The sequence below is a fragment of the Cyprinus carpio genome, chromosome A13, assembly GCF_018340385.1.
Source record: "Cyprinus carpio isolate SPL01 chromosome A13, ASM1834038v1, whole genome shotgun sequence".
Classification (NCBI taxonomy): Eukaryota; Metazoa; Chordata; class Actinopteri; order Cypriniformes; family Cyprinidae; genus Cyprinus; species Cyprinus carpio.
Window position 1 is genome coordinate 774,615 of NC_056584.1, and position 18,082 is coordinate 792,696.

Consider the following 18,082-nt stretch of genomic DNA (forward strand, 5'->3'; position numbering starts at 1 on the left):
CATGTAGGGTTGGGTATCGAAAACCGGTTCCATTTTAAAACCGGTTCCAAATTTCCAAGAACCAGGTATTCGATAAGAAACATTCTGCGGTCACATTTTAATGTGACTTAAAACAATTTAATTGCAGGAATGGAAAGAACTTACTCCCTGTTTGCGTGCAGCGCACATGAAGTGCAAACGCGTGCACAGAGAACAGCAGTCAGCGGTCAAGGTGCGTGTTCCCGAATTGTGTCCGTTCTCTGACTGTTTCGTGTTATTTCCACTGTAGAAGAGGTTGTTTCAGGCCAAAACTGACTTCTTTCATATTTATCGACCAGTATGCAGAAAACTACGTCAGTATATAATTATAAACACAGGCATTTTTGTCTTAAGTGAACATAAACAGATGAGAAAGAAAACGCACGTACAGTATTTTTAGCGCTGCGTGCACTTGGTGTTAAAGAGACAGCAGCCTATTTAGGCGCTGCCTGTCATTATTGTTAATCAAAGAACAAAAGAAAATTCACTGATCTTGACTGAATATATTTAATAACTACTTAATCTAAATTATTTATAATATGAATTGATTTGTTTGTTCCAATTTTATTACTGACTGTTTACTTGTATTTAACACTTTAATATTTTACATTTATATTAATCTAGTTGTTTTTGCGGTGGTATTTTTTTTAAAAGCATAAGCAAAATTCCTCTTGCAGTGTTCTGAAGGCTGCTGATTTTTGCTCATGTTATAAAGCTGCAACAGAATGCTTTGTAAAAAGACACAGAATAATTGTTTGACATCTAAAAGTTTGACTTAATTTTTTTATATTGGATTTTTTATCTTATTGGAATCGAAACTAGGAATCGATAAGAATCCTAATCGATAAGCAGAATCGGAATCAGAATCGATAAAAATTCAAACGATACCCAACCCTACTGTCAAGTGACTCTGTTCCCCTTTCAGGCTTGAACTGATGGTAAAACTAAGGACATTATACTGTCTTTACATTTATGTTGAAAGCTTAAGCTCGCGATTATGGAAAGGGGCATTACATTTCCTACGCTTGCTTGTGGTGTTCGGCCAATCACAATGCACTGGGTCAGCTGGCCAATCACAGCAGACAGTGCTTGTCGGAAGGAGAGGCTTTATAGAAAAAGACATGTTTGAGAGAGAGAGAGCATAGAGGAACTACAATAATGTATAGTATTTGAAAAAATAATGTCTTTTTAACATTAAAGCATGTCAACATATTCTGTTACACCAAATACACAAAATAATGATCTTTAAAATAGCGTCATTTGACCCCTTTAAATGTAACACTACTAATGCAAATGGTTTAATTTCATTAAATATGTAGTATATAATTTTGTACAATAAATAAAAACTACATTTCCAGCTCTGCAAATTACAGTTCTGAACTTACTGTGCCTTTTAAGATCATGTTCTAATTTTAAAAAAAATTGTTAATTGTTCGTCCTAGCATTTAGTTGAAAGTAAAACACAACCAACAGCGAAATACATTATTGATGAGAAGAATTAAATGCACTACTAGGTTTTGAAAAGTAAATGTGTATATTTAGAGTCAAATTTCAGCAATCTTGAAATCTGCGATCACTTGCAAACAATTAATGAGTAAACATGACAAATTATTTTCATTTAGTGACAGTCCTAAAATAATTTTAATTACTTTACTAAAGATTTGGGAGTAAGATCAAACCAAGGTTTCCAAAGAATGGACGGAGATGAGTGTTGTACCTGAACACGTGAGGCCAGCAATCGGGATTATGGCTGCCCATTTCCAGGCCCACATTGAGTATAGCGTCCATGCAGAGCACATGGGCCGTGTGCAGCCTTACGCCCTGACAGCGGCCCATCTGTTCGAGTTTCTGTTCAACACGCTGCTTAACTACAACACAGGCACATGAAAGTTCACCTAAGGTGATTAAATATAAGTTCAGTAGGGTATGAACTGATGATCTGATGTTAGTAAGTTTTACCTAGCTGGTTTAAAACCCTGATCATCTAATCAATAACAAATGCAAACAGTTGATCACCAAGCAACCATATATCAAAATATGCCATTTAATCTTTTGTTTAAAGTAAAGTAATATGTTGGGCCTGTGATAGTCACATCATAAAACTAATGATGTTATAAAAACTTGTAAGGAACTTGAAAGGAAGTAATACAAATTTGTTTAGATCAAAATGATCTAAACATTCTCTTTCCTTTCCCAAAAATGGTTTTGTGTGCCCTGATGTACTCTGTGCACCTGCAGCTCTATGCAGGTATGAATACTGGTATTGAAATTTGTTCTGCTGCCAATTTATGCCAACATTTACAACATGTAACATATGCTGCATGGTATCTGTCAGAGCACAGTAATGGACCCAGTACCATATCTGTACATCCCCACACATGTCTCTGAATACAGTGATGCAAAGTGAAATATGTCACACAATGATGATGTGAAATGTGTGTAAATACCTTGAGCAATGGCATCTCCAGTCTCCCCCAGTTCCTTCTCCTCTTTCTCCTCCTGAACACATGATGCTACTGCCATCTGGGCAAGTGCTGAGGCACAGTTGGCTGCCACACCTAAGTGACAGAAAATCAAGGCCCAGCAGACATAAAATTTCCATTAGTGTCCCATCTTCCACTGAGCTCAAATGAAAAGGCTGAAATGAATGAAATGTGATGTTACCCAGAGCACAGCTGAGTGCCGCAGCCTTGCGTAGACCATCCAGGCTGAGGCAGATGGTGTCTCTCTCCCTCTGAGTCTGCTCTTTAACTCCCTCTGCTCCAAGAATAAAGGCGAGACCTCTAGAGCTTCCCGCCATGCGCCCTGTGAGTGGCGTGGACAGCGTGTCGATCAGGTTCTTCCAGCAGCCAGCCAGGATATAGCGGGCAAATACCGCACCTGTCAGGAATGAGGCCATGATGAGACAATGACAGCTTGACCCTGTGTTGTTAGGTAAAAAAATGTTAGCCTGAATGCACTGTAAGTCGCTTTGGATAAAAGCGTCTGCTAAATGCATAAATGTAAAATGTAAATGTGTTGCCAATGTTTGTGATTCGACAGATGTTCCCCAAAAATTGAAGACATTCAAGACATTTCCCTCAGTCCCCTTCATGGTCAGAGAACAGCATGCAAGATAGCAATCATTCAAGCTTCAAGTACAGATATTCAACAGAGACTACCTTGCTATCCGTCACAGAAGATTATACATACTCATCCCACTGGATTTTTAGTTTTGCATTATACACAGTAAATCACCAAATCCGGTTGTCTTCCCTCTACATACTCTACATACTGGATATCCAAAAATTGCACTGGTTTGAGGCCTCACAAGTAGATCCTCCAGGGTATTTTTTAGTGTTTAAGTGTCACATAAACAAACCTCAGAGTACCTCAGGGTTCAGTGCTTGGTCCCCTCTTCTTTTTGAAATACACAACATCGCTAGACAAATGGATTTTCCTACAGCTGCTACCTTGACAATATGCAGCTCTTCTTGCCATTCCAGAAAGATCCCACAGTGTCTGCATGGATTTCAGTTTGCCTGGTAGACATCTCTGCTTGTATGAAAGAATACCACCTTCAATTCAACCTAGCAAGTACAGAATTTCTTGTCTTCTTGTAAGCCACTTCAGAAGTGTAAGCCCTCCAGAAGTTTTCACTCTGCAAGTAAACAGTGCATTATAATGCCATCCCAAAGAGGCACAAAATTACTTTTCCTGACTTTTACCTTAACTGACCCTGCTGGTGGAATGAGCTGCCCAACGCAATCCATGTGGTCTTTAGCCAGAGTCTTTAGCCATCTTCAAGAAACAGCTAAAGACATCTCTTCTATCTACACTCTCTATTCTATTTCTATTCTATCTACAACATTTTCTTTTATTTATTATGAAAAAACGACCCACTAGCACTCTTTTTTTCTATTTGAACCACTTTTCTTTTTATTTATTAAAAAAAAAAACTTGTCCCTCTAACACTAGCTCTCTCTCTAACTTTTATTATATACACACACACACACACACACACACACACACACACACACACACACACACACACACACACACACATATATATATATATATATATATAAAACCTTGCTTGGTTTTGCTTTGATTACTTCTATTGTCCTCATTTGTAAGTCACTTTGGAAAAAAGCATCTGATAATTGATTAATGTAACTGTAATTAAACATAATGCCACTGTTCATTTAGCTTGATTATAGATAATGCTATCCATGTCAGCCAGAAACCAGATGAACTTCACATTCCTATATAAACATACTGCAAAACTTGTCCAAGCGCTTGTTCTAGACTGAACTACTCGAATGCTAGTCTGTTCTAGAACATGGTGGTGCTTTTGGTCTTTAAATGAGCATCAGTTTCATGTAGTCCCTCCACTGATATAAACTACATGCATACTAATTAGGCAAAATTAGTATAAAATAGTTTCACTAGTTTTTAGGACACAAATTTCAGGTCACAACTGTACATTTGTTTTGAGAGCTGAAAAAGAAACCTCCATAACCTTTTTGTGAATGTGTGTGTGTGTGTGTGTGTGTGTGTGTGTGCACAAGCAGAGTTTCTCGCACTGTACCTGCCACCAAGTTGTCACTGCCATTCTTGTCACAGGTAAAGGGTGACTGTGTCGAAGCCTTTCTGATCAGCTGACCACCGATAGCACTGCTGCCCAGTCCATCAATATCTGACAGAACAAAGTATGGGAAGGGAAGAAATACATTTTTCTTAGTAGTAAATAATCATTTTGTCATTGTATTTATCTAAAGGTACTCTTCTTACAGGGTCAGTGGCCCTGGGGCAACTAAGGTTATATACTTAAATACATGCAATTCTTGGAAAATCTTTACCGTCAATGTGAGTCATTGTGTAATTGTCCCTTGAGGTCTGCAGTTGAAAGTACAGTATGTTAACGTGTAGCTTTAGTAAGAGAAAAAGTTTAATTTTTTATAAACAAACTGCCCCTTCTTTCTTACTGTTTGTCACTAAAATACTTTATTACACAATCAACATGGCTAAGTGTTTTTGAGATACAGTATGTGGCTTTGTGTTTGCTCATTTTAAGTTATATGAGATCAGCAGAGCAAATGAATCAGCAAAGAGATGTGACCACATGCACCCTTTATGAAAATGAGGCTTCTCATTTTGAGTGCCTCTCTCAGCTAGGGGGACACCTGCATTAACAGCCCAAAACTTTGGCCTCTACACCACCAAGCCTCTGACTCACTAAGACCGCAAATATAGGAAACTAATTTGCTTGAGCAAAAATATTATATATTAGTGCATTTTGGTTATATTGAGGGTGACTAACTAACCACTTAGCAAACAGCCATAAATGACCAATATTTAAAGGGATTCACCAAAAATGAAAATTCTGTCATTAATTTCTCACCCTCATTTAGTTCCAAACTCGTAAGACATTTGTTCATCTTCAGAACAAAAATTAAGATATTTTTGATGAAATCCGAGAGCTTTCTGACCCTGCATAAACAATGCAAACGGAAATATTTTATGGCCCAGAAAGGTAGTAAGGACATTGTTAAAATAGTCCATGTGACATCAGTGGTTCAACCGTAATGTTATGAACCTACGAGAATGCTTTTTGTGTGCAAAAAACAAACAAAAATAACGACTTTATTCAATGATTTCTTCTGTTCCGAGTCTGACTCCTGCCTCCTCTGCTTGTAAACAAGGGTTCTACATCAGAACGTCATACGTCTCCTGCATCAGCAGCACCACACGCATGTGCCGTGTTACTTCTGACAGCCGATGCCGATACCTTAGAGAGCCGGGTGGCCGATGGCCGATATATAGTGGTATATTTGTTATTTTAATTATAATTTTTATTTATTTTGAATAATGTTTGAGAAACTTTAAATAATTAGAAAATTAATTATATTAAAAATAAATGTGTAAAATAAGCATACTTCTACTTTAGATGACAACTTCCTGATTCTATAGTTCTATTACAGTATTTTTCACAAATGAAATATCTTAAAATATATAAACAAAAAGAAAGTAAACACTGTAACCAAAAGGGCACTCAGTAATCTTGGAAGTTTGTATGCATTGGGAATCATATTTTTTCAACTGAAGCCAAGGAAACACTCATTTTACATGCAGCACGCAGTAAAATTGACATGAATATGAAAGTGTGCAAGTGCATTAATCAGCATAGTTTGAATCACGAGTTTAAAATTGATTGCACGTCTCCAGTGAAGCTGACCTCTCCCGTCCGGATTCAATTCACACGGATCAACCTTCACGCAGAGCACACGCGATCAGGCAATATACAAATGCACACTTCACAAGATCTCACAGCTGGATTCAATTTGGTCAGCAAGGTTTGGGAAATTAAATGTTCATTAGTCATTTAAAGATCTGTTTAAATGATATGCGTATTTGCTGATTGCTGACGGCAAACGAGAAAGTCTTATAATGTTTGCCTTTCTGTTACTAATAATATAAAAGCAATCGTTATAATACTTTTTGTATACCTTTTTATTCATTTGTTCAACAGTTATATCTGATTATTAGACAGACTTCTATCTGTATTAGGCAGAACTGTTAAACGATGACAGCAAACTTAAAGGGTCATGAAACCCCAGACTACTTTTTCTGAGATTTTAGCAGAGGTGTTTATGTTGCACCTCATAGAAGACAATGTTAGCATCCAATAATTTTTAACTGTTGGAGAAAACTGGTTAATTTTAAGCTTTTTTGCGCTATTTTCATCTTCCGGGTTTAAAATCTACATTGTGTTGACGTCACAATCTGTGACGTGGCAGTGGACTAGTACATAGATGATGCGTCGGTTGTCTATTAAATTATTCATGAGACTGCATTTTCTTATCCTATGAGAAGACACTTCGCTTAATTATTCACAACCGCATGTGTTGATTCGCTATGACAGACGTTTCATACTGTGACATGACATCGCACACATCAACTGAGAGAAACGTTCATGGATTGAAGAAGAGTGTTTGTTTTTGTTCTGTAATAAGAGTTCGGCACAAACACGATTCATTTACTTGGTGAGCATAACCGTTTTTCTGTCAAAAGGCTTATATAAACGCCACAGAATAAGCCTTAAAAGTTCTCAGAGGTGCAACAGTGTGTTCATATATATGTTTTCGATGAAGAGTGCAAATGGCTGTGCATTTATTTGTGTTTTTAACTTGATAGGAGTGAAATGAAACTGTCTGTCTCCCCTCTTCTTCCCCCTCCTCCTCCTCCTCCTCGGCCGTTGCGCACCACGCCCACTTTTTTAACCTTTTTTAAAACTGTGGTGTGTACTAACCCGTGCTGAAACAGGGGGTTTCATGACCCTTTAAGCACTGTGTGCTCTGGCGCTGCAGCTCTCTGCACGCCGTCAAAATAAAAGTCCCACCTCAAACACATCGGCCAAGCAGAAAAACTTATCGACCGATGCCGATATTTGAAAAATAACAAATATCAGCCGATATAACGGTCTTGGCGATATATCGGTTGAGCACTAACAAAAAGTATTCCTGTAGCTTCATAACATTACAGTTGAACCACTGATGTCACATGGACTATTTTAACAATGTCCTTACTACCTTTTTGGGCCATAAAATGTTTCAGTTGCATTGATGTCTATGGAGGGTCAGAAAGATCTTGGATTTCATCAAGAATATCTTAATTTGTGTTCCGAAGATGAAAAAAGGTCATATGGGTTTGGAACGACATGAGTGCGAGTAATTTATGACTGAATTTTTTATTTTTGGGTGAACTATCCCTTCAAAAGGTTTAGAATGTGGCAATGCCAATTTTTTGACAAACTGGTATTATTTTTATATTATTATTATTCTATGTCACAAAAAATATCACCTGAATTCATAAAATGCAAAGAAGACAATAAGGCTTTTTATAAATTGACACCTTCACACCATGGATATGTACACATCTGAGACCTCTATGGTTGATTTCACACAAAGGAGTATTACCAGTGAGCATGGTGATGAGAGGTAAGGACTGCTCCTCAGCGGAGCCCCAGTACCCCGCCTCTCCCAGCAGGTTTCTGTCCAACACCTGGTTGTAGAGCTCCTCGATCCAGGCCTGAGACAGAACCACCAGAACGCCACTGCTCTGGATCTGATGCACAAACTCTTTCTGCACACAGAGACACAGGTCATTCAACACCACCATCACAGACTGGGTCACAAATGAACCTGGGCTCAGGACAAAAATGCCCCATATATTTAACATTTATGGTAAAATAATGCAGGAATACCAAAGACACCAGAGCACATGTGGGTTTTCTGTGGTAGTATTCACAGCAGAACAGTTTGAGATTGAGCAGTAGAGCATAATAGGAAACCAAGTACAATCCATCTGCATTCATCAGAGCCTGACAACTCAGGTTTTCACTGCCCTCGAAACTGGAGAAATGAAACCCACCTATAAGAATTTTTTGACAAACTGGTATTATTTTATATATTATTATTATTCTATGTCACAAAAAATATCACCTGAATTCATAAAATGCAAAGAAGACAATAAGGGTTTTTTATAAATTGACACCTTCACACCATGGATATGTACACATCTGAGACCTCTATGGTTGATTTCACACAAAGGAGTATTACCAGTGAGCATGGTGATGAGAGGTAAGGACTGCTCCTCAGCGGAGCCCCCAGTACCCCGCCTCTCCCAGCAGGTTTCTGTCCAACACCTGGTTGTAGAGCTCCTCGATCCAGGCCTGAGACAGAACCACCAGAACGCCACTGCTCTGGATCTGATGCACAAACTCTTTCTGCACACAGAGACACAGGTCATTCAACACCACCATCACAGACTGGGTCACAAATGAACCTGGGCTCAGGACAAAAATGCCCCATATATTTAACATTTATGGTAAAATAATGCAGGAATACCAAAGACACCAGAGCACATGTGGGTTTTCTGTGGTAGTATTCACAGCAGAACAGTTTGAGATTGAGCAGTAGAGCATAATAGGAAACCAAGTACAATCCATCTGCATTCATCAGAGCCTGACAACTCAGGTTTTCACTGCCCTCGAAACCTGGAGAATGAACCCCACCTATAAGACCACAGAATAACATAACATTACCTTCAACTGCACATTTACAAACATCTTAACAGTAAACTTAATTTTTGGGTGAAATATTTTACGGGTTCGGAACGACATGGGGGTAAGTGACAGAATTTTCATTTTGGGGTGGAGTATCCCTTTAAAGCAGCTCTAAAATTTTAAAGTCTGATCTGATGCATGTGGACAACAATAACGGTATTTAGTGTCTGTATTTAGTTAAAAGTATATGACAATGATAAAATTAGCAGTTCCAAATTGATGACTTTTATTTATCTTTGAGCATACAAATAAAGATATTTTAATAAAATCTGAGAGATTTCTGTCCCTCCACTGAAAGTACATTCTACCAAGTACAGTACATTCAAGTTCCGAAACAGATTGTGCACGCTGGATTTTCCATTAATTTGTCTTGAAGCGCTCTATGTATATGCAATGATCAATGTTTATATGTGAATAAAACCTTTATGATAAACAGATTTCATCTAGGCTTTTAGATTAAATCTCATCGTCACATAACAAAAATATCTCTTCAGAAGACTAAACCGATTCATTCTCTTTGAAGCTGAAGTTTTGGTGGAATGGACTTTCAGTGGAGGGACAGAAATCACTTATGTTTCATTAAAATATCTTCTTTTGAGTTTAAAGATGATCAAAAGTCTTATGGGTTTGGAACATGAGGGTGAGTAAATGATGACAGAATTTTTCATTTTTGGGTGAATTATGGGGCGTGGGGGAGGGGGGTGTTTACTAAACAGTTACTCCACTTTAGTATTAATAAATTAGCCTGGCTGAAAAAAAAACAACAACTGACATTTGGCCATCACAGTGAATATCATTTTTTTTATTAATTGAACAAATGTGTCTATATCTCATTTTCTGTAATTAAGTTCTTTTTTAGCCTACTGTATAACAGGGGTGTTTAAACCTGCTCTTGGAGGGCTAACATTCTCCAACTTGCCCTAACAGACCTTCCTGGACATTTCTAGTTAGCCTGAACATCTTGACTAGCTGGACCAGGTGTGTTTAACTGGGACTAGAGATAAACTCTAGCAAGATAGTCCAGACAGTCCTCCAGGAACAGGACTGGACACCTACAAAATAAGCAGACTATCAGTTTATTTTTGTATACAACATCAGTCTTCATACCTGCTTGTAGTCCTGAACAGAAGGTGGATGAGAAGTTCTGCAGTGACACGTCTACATCTGTAGTGCTGTGCAGTCCCAGCAGGCATGGCAGCAGGGCAGCTAGAGACTGCACAAAGAGCCGGGCGCTCTGTTGGTCTGCTTCCTGGTTCTTCAGCAGTTTTAGGGACAGAGCAGCCGTCCGTAGCATACGGTACCCAGGACAGTCCCGCGGTGTCTGCTCCTCATCAGTGAGAGAGCAGTTGTCAGAGCCCATATCGGACACGTCGGAGCGTCCCGAGTCCTTTTCTGCAGCCATGGAGTAATGGTCACATGAATTGAACTCTGTTCGTGAGAGCTCCTGTTCGTCCACACTGAAGTTAATTTCACTGTAGCGTGAGCCATGCGAGCGTGTCCGAGACTCCACAGACAGGAAGTTGGTGATGTCAGGGTAGGCCAGGCCGTGGCTGCGCTGCACTACATCAGGAGGCGCCATACTGGATGGGGCTTCTGGGGCACCACTTTCTCGTACACATTCTGGTAGGTCTGGGTGAGCTCCCACTGCAGCCCCACAGGTAGAAGGTGACGGCAGGCGCGGTTCCTCCCTGCAGTCCTCTGGAGTGGTCTGGCCCATTTCTCCTTCAAGAGTGGTCTGACCCACATCTCCCTCCAATGTGGTCTGTCCTGTGTCAGTGGTGACGCTGATGCTGATGTCAGGGCTGTGTTCAGTAATGCTGGTCTCCCAGGCAGCATTCTCAGAAGAAAGCACACGCCGCTGCCAGCGGAAGTCAGCTTCGTTGAGTTCTACAGACTCACGCATATACTCCACTCCTTCCTTGAGCTCATCCAATCGCCGCAGTAGCATGCGTGACTGGTCTTGCTGCAGGCCACGCCCCTGACTGAGTTCATCTAAAGCACCCAATAGAGCACAAGCACAGGAGACAGAAGAGTAGCAGGCCTCAATCCCGCCCTTCATGCACGCTTCTGTTATGCCATCCATTACCCTGAGAAAATAGGAAAGATGCTGACACTGACTGATCAAATTTGATTATCAAGGAACAGTGCCCACAGACTTAAGGCTAATCCACACTGTAGTGTCACATGCCAATAAACATGTTTGTCGATATTTTTCAGATCAGTGTGTTACCCCTGTCAGTGCTACCTTTTGGGTTTGTCGGGTCATGGAATGTTTAAATAGTAAAATACTGTAATCTGGTGATTGTCCGTGTTGGTCGTCATATGTTTTTGCAGTGCAGTGATACTTTAAATGTCTGAAAGTCATTGAATAAGAAACAAAATATCTTACAGTTTGAGAAGATCAAGATGTGACTTCCTTTTTGAGAAAGACTGCTTTCTTATCTCAGGCTCAATGACGCATGGACCGGCCAGGTCAAACAAGCGCTGGGGGCTTCCTACAATCTTGCGAGGGAAATAACAGCATGTTTATTAGTACAGAAAAGGCTGAGTACTCAAGGTGGGGAGTAACACAATACATGTAACTTAGACTAAATGTATTACAGTTATATTTTAATTGTGCGGTAATCAAATTAGTTATATCAGAAAAGTTCTTTAGATTACCAAAAAGATTACTTTGAAGTTTATTTTTTTTTTATATTCATTTCATTTAAACATGAATGTAAACTGTAATGGACAACTAGATAGTTAAGTTTGTAGACAAACTTTAAGTTGGCTTGAAAAAGCCTAGCCAGAAAGTTTGCAAAAGTTTTAAAAGTTTGACGTTTGAAGGTTTTCAGTTTGAAGTAGTTTGAAATACTTAAATAGTTTTTAAGATTAAAGTTTGAATGTTTTGAAAGCAACACAGTCAATCAGAAGAACAGACATAGAAAAACAGATCGCTAGGGTACCTGGGGGTGGCTTCTATGGTGATTGCTAGGATACTCAAGGTGGTTGCTAGGGTGTTTCTAGGGTACCTGGGGTAGTTGCTAAGGTATTGCTATATGTTTGCTTGGGTACTTGGGGTGGGTGCTAGGCTGTTGCTTAGGTGCCTGGGCTGGTTGCTAGGGTGTTCAGTGTGGTTGTTGCTATGCGGTTAACATGGTATTCTTGGTGGTTGACAGGGTGGTGTTATGTGGTTTCTAGGGTAGCTGGGGTGATTTCTAAGATGTTGCTATGTGGTTGCTAGGGTACCCAGAGTGGTTTCTAGGGTGTTGCTAGGCTACCTGGGTTGATTGCTAGGGTGTTGCTTTGCGGTTGCTATATTTCCCCGGGGTGGTTGCTAAGTTGTTGCTAGGTGGATGCTATGGTACCCAGGTTGTTCCTATGCGGTTGTTATGGTACCCGGGGTGGTTGCTAAGGTGTTGCTATGCAGTTGCTAAGGTACCCAGGGCCATTGCTAGACTACCTGGGGTGATTGCTTGGGTGTTGCTATGTGGTTGCTATGGTAGCCTGGGTGGTTGCTAAGGTGTTGCTATGTGGTTGCTAGGCTACCTGGGGTGGTTGCAAGGGTGTTGATATGCGTTTGCTAGGGTACCTGGGTTGGTTGCTAAGGTGTTGCTATGCAGTTGCTAGGGTACCCAGAATGATTGCTATGGTGTTACTAGCATGTTGTTAGCATGATTATTAAGTTACCAGCATGTCTCTAACATGATCAGCATGTTACTAGCATGTTGGTAGCATGATTAGCAAGTTACTAGCATGTTGTTAACATGACTAGCAAGTTACTAGCATGTTGTTAACATGATTAGCGAGTTACTAGCATGATTCTAGCATAAGTTAACAAGTTATTAACATGTTGTTAACATGTTTAGCAAGTTGTAGCATGTTTCTAGTATGATTAGCAAGTTACTAACATTGTTAACATGTTTCTAACATGATTAGCAAGTTACTAGCATGTTGTAAGCATGATTAGAAAGTTGCTAGCATGTTGTTAACATGATTAACAAGTTACTAGCATGTTGCTAGCATGATTCTAGCATGATGACCATATTACTAGCAAGATTTTAGCATTATTAACATGTTATTAGCATGATGCTATCATGTTTCTAGCATGTTTTGCAAGTTGCTAGCCTGTCTCTAGCATGATTAGCATGTTACTAGCATGTTGTTAGCATGATTAACAAGTTATTAACATTTTGTTAACATTTCTAACATGATTAGCAAGTTACAAACATGTTGCTAGCATGATTCTAGCATGATTAGCATGTTACTAGCATGATGCTAGCATCTTTATCAAGTTGCTAGCATGTTTCTAGCATGATTAGCTTGTTACTAGCATGTTGTTACCATGATAAGCTAGTTACTAGTATTTTGTTAACATGTTTTAAGCATGATTAACAAGTTACTGGCATGTTGTTTGCATATTTATATGCTAATTCAACTAAAACCAGTTGATTCAGTAAAAAAAAAATAAAAAAAAATAACGCTAAAAACAAGCTAAAACCAGTCTGACCTACTAAAAAATGGCCCAAACCACTTTAAAACCAGCTTGGGAAACCAGGCATGGTAGCCAACCAGCTTAGGCTGATTTTAGATTTTTTTTTTTTCAGTAGGTAGTTGTTAAGCTTTGCTATAGCAATAGACAGCTTAAATAAGTCTTTTTATATAAAAGTTTTTACCCCCTCAATGAAAGTCTATGGGATTTTTAGGTGGTTTTGATATTTTGGTTTACGAAAACCGTAAGCCGGATCATTAGAAAAGATATAGCAACCCAAGTCAGACCTATCTGAAGGTCTGACCCGAGTTTGGTGGTTGTAGCTTTAAAAGTCTAGAAGGACATACACTTTAAAAATTGGTCGAAGAAGAAGTAGTTTCAGTAAGTTGCCTTTTTCAAGCCAATTTAATTAATGCAAACAGCAATTGTGGATTCTCTGACTATGACACTTGTAAGTTTCATATCCCTTGCAGAATATGCTAAATTGTAATAAATTTAACAAAATATGAGGGTCATAAAAATTGCATGTTATTTTTATTCAGTACTGTCCTTAATAAGCTATTTCACATTACATTTATATACATATACTACACAAGACACAACTAAAAGTATAAAAATTTAAACTGTCTTTTGTTACCTGGATGCACTTTTTTTATGATAGTTCCCTTGAGTCCCTTGTTTGTCCTGAACAGTTAAACTGCCTATTGTTCTTGAGCAGTTTAAAGACTTTTTTTAAAGACCATATTTTTACTTAAATTTATTATTATTTTTTACTTTTTAAACTTTAATAATTACATTTTAAAGTACAAAGTACAATTTATCCTGTTCATCCAAAAAAAAAAAAGGTTTAGATCAAAAAATTCCCATATCCCTGCTCTTAAAGCATCAGTATTTTTTTAAGAATGTCTGCATTTTTTTCATTCAAGAAATATTGTGGAAAACTGATGTGGTTTAAAATGTAATAAACCAAGCTTTATGTTTTGTGAATTTCTTTTGGCCAAGTGGTTTGTGATTGTAGCTCCATGTAGCTTCGCTTTTCTGTTGAATCTCTATCTTACTATCACTCTCTGTTGTCTAAAGTGATAAAATATAAACACCATATATCCGATATTATCTGTCAAACTAATATGATTAATCTAACCGTTCGCTTTAAATTTTAAATTGGACGTGCAGCACACGTACAGCGTGTTAGCATTCGTTAGCCGGTTAGCTTGTCATTCACACTTCCATTCGTGTCTATTACCGTTTTTTTTTCTTGCCCCGTTTTTTTTCTCTCTCGCACCATTTTTCATGAGCTCATCAAACAACAGTGGTAAGTGAGAATCATTCTTCAATCATGGTGAGTAATGGCTTCCCCCCGACTATTGTTGTTTGCACCCCTTGAAACACGTATAGTTTAGCTCTCTCTGTTGGTGACGACGGATTCACATGTGATAAATGCAGGGAAATAGTTAGGCTGACAGAGAAGTTTTCAGAATTAGAGACACACATCCAAACTTTAATTGAGGACAGTAAGAATGTGAGGGCTGTAGATACGGCTTTGGATGCGACTAGCTCAGGTAGTCCTGTACATTGTTCGGTTCTGGTTACAGAGCCTCTGGAGCAAGGCGATTGGGTGACTGTGAAGTGGCATAGTTGCGGGTCAAAACACCGCTCTTCCGTTCCGATCAAAACATCGAACAGGTTCTCCCCACTCAGTGACGCACCCACTGAGAAACCTGATAAAAGTGCTCTAGTTATTGGCGATTCTATTTTACGGAATGTGAAAATAGAGACACCAGCCACCATAGTTCAATGTTTACTGGGAGCCAGAGCTCCTGACATCTTGGCAAATTTAAAAGTGCTGGCTAATGCTAAACATAAATTTAGTAAGATTGTTATTCACGCCGGCACTAATGATGTTCGACTTCGCCAGTCGGAGATCATTAAAAATAACATTAAAGAGGTGTGTGAACTTGCAAGTACGATGTCAAACACTGTGATATGCTCTGGTCCCCTCCCTGCTTACCGTGGTGATGAGATACACAGCAGACTGTCATCACTCAATGGTTGGATGTCTAAGTGGTGCCCGCAGAATAACATAGGTTTTATGGACAATTGGTTTTTGGGGCAGACCTGACATGTTGAAAAGAGATTGGTCTTCATCCCTCCTGGGGTGGTGCCGCTCTTCTCTCTAGAAATATGGCACATAGTCTTAGAGTTTGCACTTGACTAGTCTCGCATTGCCAGACCTTCAGACTGACGACTAAAGGTCTGGAATCCATGGCAGGTTTCATTGGCCAAGGCCTGCCCATGAGGCTGTTTGACCGACATGTCAAACAACAAATCACAGTTCGTTTCATTCAGCGTCATCAGAATCAGAATCAGAAAGAGCTTTATTGCCAAGTATGCTTACGCATACAAGGAATTTGTTTTAGTGACATAAGCTTCCAGTACACAGAGACAACAACAACAAAAAACAAAAAAACAAAAAACAAATTGCAAATAAATAAATTGTATGAACAGTTGTGCTATAGATGACAAGGAATTAGAATAGAGTAAGATGCAGAGATGTACTTGGATGGAGGGGTAACAAATAAATATAAGAAGAAAAAAATATAAGAATATTGCACGTTTTTTGCATAAGTGGGGAACATTTAACTGTTCATGAGGTAGATTGCCTGGGGGAAGAAACTGTTCTTGTGCCTGACAGTCCTGGTAATTGCGGCTCTGAAGCGCCGGCCAGATGGCAAAAGTTCAAAAAGGGGGTAACTTGGATGTGAGGGATCCAGAGTGATTTTCTGAGCCCTTTTTCTCACTCTGGATGTATACAGTTCTTGAAGGGTGGACAGGGGAGCACCAATAATTCTTTCAGCAGTCCGAACCGTTCTCTGTAGTCTTTTGATGTCTGATTTTGTAGCTGAACCAAACCAGACAGTTATTGAAGTGCACAGGACAGACTCAATGACGGCTGAGTAGAACTGTTTCAGCAGCTCCTGTGGCAAGTTAAACTTCCTCAGCTGGCGAAGGAAGTACAACCTTTGTTGGGCCTTTTTAACAATGGAGTCAATGTGACTGTCCCACTTCAGATCCTGAGAGATGGTGGTTCCCAGGAATCTGAATGACTCCACTGCAGCCACAGGGCTGTTCATGATGGTGAGTGGGGGGAGTGTGGGGGGTTTCTCCTGAAGTCCACAATCATCTCCACTGTGTTTTGAGAGTGTTCAGCTCCAGGTTGTTAAGACTGCACCAGACAGCCAGCTGCTCAACCTCTTGTCTGTAAGCAGACTTGTCACCGTCCTGGATGAGGCCTATGACTGTAGTGTCGTCTGCAAACTTCAGGAGCTTGAGAGGTGCAGTTGTTGGTGTAGAGGGAGAAGAGCAGTGGGGAGAGAACACATCCCTGAGGGGCACCAGTGTTGGTGGAGCGACTGTTTGACATGAATTTCCCCAATCTCACTAGCTGTTGCCTATCTGTCAGAAAGCTGGTTATCCACTGACAGATAGAGCTAGGAACAGAGAGCTGGGTCAGTTTGGTCTGGAGGGCTGTTGGGATGATGGTGTTGAAAGCCGAACTAAAGTCCACAAACAGGATGTAAACACTCAACAGAATGAACGAGTAAAACTCCCGTGGCGAATAGAACGGCTTGCAGTTGACAAAAAGCACTTCTAGATCTGAACAGCACATCTTCTTTAACACAGTTACATCTGTGCACCACCGATCATTGATATAAATGCATGTCCCGCCGCCGCGCGATTTCCCCGTTGATTCTGCGTCGCGGTCCGCTCTGAACAGCTGAAAGCCCGGCAGATGGAGCGCGCTGTCCGGTATGGCGTCATTGGGCCAGGTTTCCGTGAAACACAGAGCAGCAGAGTGTGAGAAATCCTTATTTGTCCGGGAAAGCAGAAGGATTTCGTCCGTTTTGTTGGGTAGAGAGCGGAGATTTGCCAGATGGATGCTAGGCAACGCCGTTCAAAATCTGCGCTTCCTGAGTCTAACGAGCGCACCAGCTCGCTTTCCCCGTTTGCGCTTTTTGAAGCGTTTGATCAGTGCCGCTGCTCCACCGACAACAACATTCAGTAAAATGTCTGAATAATTGAAATCCAGTTAAAGATTTTGTGGTGTGTTCTGCTAAATGATCAGCAGTTCATCCCTGGTGAAACTGATTGTGTTTGATAAACAAAAAACAGGAAAAACAAACAAAAACAGTACAAACACTGGAGAGCCAAGCACTGAAGCAGCCGTCTGCGGCGCCATCGAGGTACTGCCTCGAGGTACTACATCGAGGTCATGTTTCGGGGCATGGAAATGTCGCCACAATAACAGACCCTATTGTGTGTAAAACTCTCTGACATATTTTAAAGATTTTATGTCGCAAACTTTGAATATTTCACATACTTTTGAAATACCAGCATTCAGTTGATCCTGATAAGAGCTTGTCGTCACAGTTAAAAACATGACAGCTTTCTTTCATGAGGAAGTTTGGCATCACAGCATCTTTTTT

The 18,082-nt window shown here is 39.9% G+C and overlaps 1 protein-coding gene across 1 annotated transcript in view; it reads right to left on the minus strand.

The window, feature by feature from the left end:
- Window positions 1–18,082, minus strand: part of LOC109050380 (brefeldin A-inhibited guanine nucleotide-exchange protein 3-like) — a 58,716-nt gene that overhangs the window by 30,145 nt on the left and 10,489 nt on the right. Inside the window, exons 11-18 of the mRNA XM_042768342.1 lie at window positions 11,514–11,626; window positions 10,232–11,211; window positions 8,907–9,073; window positions 7,977–8,142; window positions 4,589–4,696; window positions 2,683–2,898; window positions 2,466–2,576; window positions 1,736–1,886 (exon numbers count right to left, since the gene is read on the minus strand). Coding sequence (XP_042624276.1) covers window positions 1,736–1,886; window positions 2,466–2,576; window positions 2,683–2,898; window positions 4,589–4,696; window positions 7,977–8,142; window positions 8,907–9,073; window positions 10,232–11,211; window positions 11,514–11,626 — 2,012 coding nt within the window. The remainder of the gene's footprint in view (window positions 1–1,735; window positions 1,887–2,465; window positions 2,577–2,682; window positions 2,899–4,588; window positions 4,697–7,976; window positions 8,143–8,906; window positions 9,074–10,231; window positions 11,212–11,513; window positions 11,627–18,082) is intronic.